The sequence below is a fragment of the Crocodylus porosus genome, unplaced genomic scaffold, assembly GCF_001723895.1.
Source record: "Crocodylus porosus isolate Cpor-Errol unplaced genomic scaffold, CroPor_comp1, whole genome shotgun sequence".
Taxonomy (NCBI): Eukaryota; Metazoa; Chordata; order Crocodylia; family Crocodylidae; genus Crocodylus; species Crocodylus porosus.
The window spans coordinates 1,410,841-1,416,165 of NW_017728924.1; the positions used below are offsets into that span (position 1 = coordinate 1,410,841).

Below are 5,325 nucleotides of genomic sequence, written 5' to 3' on the forward strand. Positions count from 1 at the left end.
GAGTAAAGCCATGGATGAGGAAACCAAAACCACCCACAATTTCAGTAACTTTACTCACATGGCATGCTGAAGGTTGGTTCTCAGTTTGACATAGTTCATTGCTGCCCTCTCCTGCTGTTGCCTAGCTGCTTCTTCTTGTTGTCTTTGGGCCAACATCCACGTTACCTGTGTGCTTAAAAGGAATTTTACTTTCCTTTAAATGTGAACTAGATTTGTATTTGAGCAGTAGTACAATATATTCATTCATCATTTCTACTTACTTGTAATCAAGTGGAGCTTGATGGTGTTCAGGCTGCATAGGATAGACGCCCATGTAATTCTCTTCGGGTCGCAATCTCTTGGGCTCTCTCATGATTGTGGAAGTGAGCTGCGGAGTCTGCATCATGACTGGTGTGTGCATTGTCTGCTCCCTGTTCAGCCACATGCTATCACTACTACTGCTTTCTTCAGCTGGAGAACAGAAACAGTATTCGCATATTATTTTTTCAAGTCCAGCTAAAAATGAAGTTACTTAAACATAGCTGAAGAAATACGTAATACCTTTTAAGAACATTAAAATTTGTTTTACAAAGCCCAATTCCTTAACCATTAAGTAACTTACTAAAATAAGCTCCAAAAAACCTTGACAATTGACCACTGCAGTAACTGTTTGAAAACCCTTTTGATTCTGTACTTCCAATTAAGTAATTAGATTGCCTTTTAGTTTCTCTAAGCATTTATATCATATCATAGCACTAAATATACTAACAAAAATTAGGATTTAGAAATACTATAGAAGGCCAGTAACCAATATAACCAGTATAAAAATACAAAGCAAGAGCCTTAGTTTATTTAGTAGGTTCTATAAAATTTTGAAGAAGTACTTGAGTATACTTCGTAACAGAAAAATTCACACCTTCAGGTACTTTCCGCTTCCCTGTTGCTGGCTTTGTTTTCTTATTTCTTACTGTAGAGCCTCGACTGCTGATTCCACTAATAACTGACATAGTATCATCATCACCTCCAGCTAATAAAGAGTTCCTGTAAGACATGAGTGGAAGCCACACATCTTCTCTTCGTAGAGACATCTGAAAAGTCATGAACTTCTCCAGGTAAACATACCTTTAAAAAAAAACAACAAACAAATGCTTAAAAACTTCAAAGACTTCTTCCATAAGGTCTTCTCATATTTCAGAGTACACATAAATTTGGTCACTCAAATCTGAATCAGCATGGTCTTCATGCTTTCCTCATTTAACAGAAATGTCTTTGCCAACTACGGTCTTAACAAGTTGCCTGAATTTGTTCATCTACCTTAGCATGAAAACAACTGGCATACACAATCTAAAGTTAGGAAAATTGGGAACAAATGTATACAAGCTTCTCCTGAGTTCTTAATTGATTGTGCTGGTATTACTCCTACAAGAAGTAGGGAACTCTGCTAAAATACTTGGTCATCGTTATGATTTTCTATTACTTTTCAGGATAACTAAATTGTACTGTAATATTAGCAATAGAAACACTATGCCGATCTAATGCTAACGAGGGCAATAAAAGGAGTTAAAGATTCCCAACTAAGACATTCCAAATACTAATTTAAAACTTCAAAATATTAAAACAGAAATACTTACACTGTTCTTTTGTCTTGTCTGAGAAGTTTGGAGGAGAATTCACTCAGAATATCAAGAAATGCCAAATTTAAAGGTGGATGGCTCTCACCCTGTGGATTAGGCTCTTTAAAAGCAAATTCTATGCCATCTCTGGAAATAAGATTAAGATTTAGGATCAGAATAAATCTCTCTACAAAAAGGTATCAAATAGTTTTCCACAGGATTCCCTCCCAACAATATTAAAGTACCAAAAAGTCCCTAATGAGTCGTATTACTCTTCCATGAACAAAAGTTTCTAGGTCAAAAAAAATCCTTCCACATATACCAAGTGTGACCTCCTTTAATAATAATCCTTAAGATCTGTCAACGCTACTCCCAGATCAATGGGAGATCTGTTTTCACCCAATTCTCCTTAATCCTCTAAACTCAGAAAACAAGCCTGGTCCTTCCAAATGACAACATCCACTCTTACCAGTAACCAACCAGACCAATTCTACCTGTCAACAATCAAAAGTTTAAAGCTATTTTTTTCATGACCTAATACAGAGCTTTCATAGGACCCTAAAATGTGGCTACCATTCAGTACTTCAGCTTTCATCTTGTAAATGGCACGGTCAGACCCCCACATCTGGCACGGCGCAATCGCATACCATCTAAAATTCTGAAAAACCACTAACAATTGAAAAAAAACTGGTTTTACTAATAGGCGATCAGTGCTACTTGAGGACCTTCCATTTTGCCAGTGTATTTTGGATTAGAACACCACTTTGATAAGCTCCCCAAACTTCTTTCTTAAAATCAGCAGATTTTTCAAATACAACGCAAGTCAATTACTTGTGTAACATTGCAATAGCTTCTCTTGTTTTGAGCTGATCGAGTCCAAATGTTAAAGCAAAGCGCCGAGCAAGTTCCTTAATGCCACTGAACGTTGGTGATGATCTGTCAAAGTTGTAACCATTTTCTTGAATCATCTCGTTGAAGAGCTGTATAAAATAATAGGAAGAAAGATTTTTACTGGTTAACAAAATGATGCAAATAGACAAAACCAGATCAAATCTACACGATTCCCACTCTTGTAATTGGAAGAAAATGAACTTTTCATAGTTAGACAACAAAAACCTACGTTACACAAGCGCAATTTCTGGACTATTCAGAACTGTTCTTTTAAGTACATTGTCTAATACTGTGCTTAGTCTCAAAACTTATATCCCAGTCAACAAGACTTTCAGCACGTTCTCAACCAGGCTACTTAACATTTTAAGACACCTTGTTCTTTCAGTTTTCCTGACAGTTACCTTAGATCAGTGCTTCTAAACTAGTGTGTCACAACACCCTGCGGTGCCACGAGATGCTTTTAAGGGTGCTGCCAGGTGCTCATCCCTGCCCAGCCGTGAAGTCCTTGCTTCCCACCCCTTTCCCGCTGTATCCTGTGATAAGTGGTAAGCACTGAGATAAAGGCATTATTTTGAAATGAGGAGCTAGCTGACTCTCAACAATTAAGGAGGGGTGCCTGAGTCTAAAAAGGTTGAAAACTACTGCCCTAGATATTTCTCTTCCATCAATGTAGGTTTTTATGAAACCCCAATCACAGTAGTCTAGAAGTGCTTATTCAACATATACGTTTCTAAGTCACCTTTGTAAGACCATAAATCAAGTTCCTTCTCCCAATCTTTGAGTGAAATCTTGGCCTCACAGAAGTCAAAACATCCACTGACTTCAATGCAGCCGACTTCTTCCTTGGTATTTACATCCTTCAATTATGTGCAGATGTCAATACTTGGCAAAGCTGCACACATTGAACTATTTTTACTCTCAACTCCTCTAGCTTCCCAATCATTTTGTCAGCATTCTCTGTACATTTCACTTATACAAGTTATATAAGGGCTACGAACAGAATAATTATTAGCAGCCAGGTCCATGAAGCGTCTGTTTATAACACAAAAAAGTCGATGTGCATAGCACACTGCAAAGTTGTCTCCTACTTTCTGTTCATACCTCTACTTGGGTATCTTTCCGGCAAGATTTCTTCCCTATTATGTACTTTCATTGACACATTTTTCTAAGTTTAATGTCTTATTTACTACAAACTCTGAATTCTTCTTATTAGCACTCCTCCTTACTGTCACTGAAACTCCTGTCAAGTCAGTATTACGTGACTTTCATTACTGTACTGTTTACTACCCTTTTAAAATCATTAGGGCTATTAATAGACCGTGCAGAAGAGACTGGTGTGATGGCAGTCATTTATGTCACATCAGAAAATGCTAATTTTAGTCTATTGGAAAGAGTCAATAAAAACTGTACAGAAAAAAGCGCATGCAGGTTGTGGCTACCGCTCAGATGGAATCCCACAGAGTTCAAGTGGGAGTCAGCCCACCATTCAGTCCATCTGAATGATGCCACCGCCTGAAGAAAAAAAAACTACATTTTCACTTCACAGATGACGAAGCCTCTGCCAAATATTAATGCATAACAGAATAATTAAATACTGCAGAAATGTTTTCCTTCCTTTTTAGAACAAGCATACTAATAAAAGACCATTTTTTCTCGTTGATTTAATCGAAACCTCATGCATGTTTTGAATTGCAACACAATCAATCACAACATTAAAATGAACAGGAAACTCCAACTACTGTATCAGAACTGAAAAACACCATAAAGCCACAGTGTCCTTCATCACTACACCCGCTGGGGGACGAGGGGACTACTGCCACTGCTGGCCCGCTGAGCAACCCTTGCAAAGCCAGCAGGCCAAGGCACTTAAGGAAGCCCACCCTTCCCCCAGCCCTGGTACAATCTGTGGGCAAGGCAAGAGCCCCCAAGGGGACACTTGCCTGCCTGTACATAAATGCCAGGAGCTTGGGGAATAAACAGAAGGAGCTTGTCCTCCTACTTAACGCAAATAATTATGACATCACAGGGATAACGGAGACCTGGTGGGACTCCGCCCATTACTGGACCACAGGTATAGATGGCTATACCCTGTTCAGGAAGGATCAAGTAGATAAAAGGGGCGAGGGTGTAGCTTTCTACGTTAAGGAAAGCTACACATCCCTGGAAGCTGATGTTGGTGACCAGGGTGGATGACTGGAGACCCTTTGGGTTAAAATCCGTGGAGAACGTGGCACAGGGGACACAATGGTGGGAGTCTACTACAGACCTCCCACCCAAAGTCAAGAGCTCAAACACGAGTTCGCCCAGGAACTGGCTGAGGCCGCATGCTCCAGTACCATGGTTGTCATGGGTGACTTCAATTACCCGGACATCTCGTGGGAGGACCACTCAGCAAAATCCGAGCAGTTGCAAAGCTTCCTCTCATGTGTGGACGACCTCTACCCAACTCAAGAAGTCTATGAGCCAATGAGAGGTAAAGCGCTGTTCAACCTGGTACAGGCTTCAGGAAAGCCGACTTTGACAAGCTCAGGAGGCTCGTCAGCGAGGCCCTAAGGGACCACGACCCCAGGGGAAGGGGAGTTCAGGAACAGTGACTGCTCCTCAAGGGAGCAATTGTCAAGGCACAAGCTAACTCGATTCCATCTTGGAGGAAAGGCAGCCCCCCCTGGCTCTCCAGCGATCTAGCAGACCTCCTGAGGCTAAAAAGAAAGGCCTACAAAGGATGGGACTCACCTCCAAGGAGGAATATTCTGCACTGGTCCAGTCCTGCAGGGAGCAAACCAGAAAAGCAAAGGCTGCAACTGAACTCCAACTAGCTTTGAGCATCAAGGACAATAAAAAG

The 5,325-nt window shown here is 40.5% G+C and overlaps 1 protein-coding gene across 1 annotated transcript in view; it reads right to left on the bottom strand.

Annotated features, from left to right (window-relative positions):
• STAG2 (stromal antigen 2) overlaps window positions 1–5,325 on the bottom strand; it is a 63,683-nt gene that overhangs the window by 6,317 nt on the left and 52,041 nt on the right. Inside the window, exons 26-30 of the mRNA XM_019540176.1 lie at window positions 2,424–2,572; window positions 1,611–1,739; window positions 896–1,101; window positions 261–450; window positions 59–172 (exon numbers count right to left, since the gene is read on the bottom strand). Of these exons, the coding sequence (XP_019395721.1) occupies window positions 59–172; window positions 261–450; window positions 896–1,101; window positions 1,611–1,739; window positions 2,424–2,572 (788 nt within the window). The remainder of the gene's footprint in view (window positions 1–58; window positions 173–260; window positions 451–895; window positions 1,102–1,610; window positions 1,740–2,423; window positions 2,573–5,325) is intronic.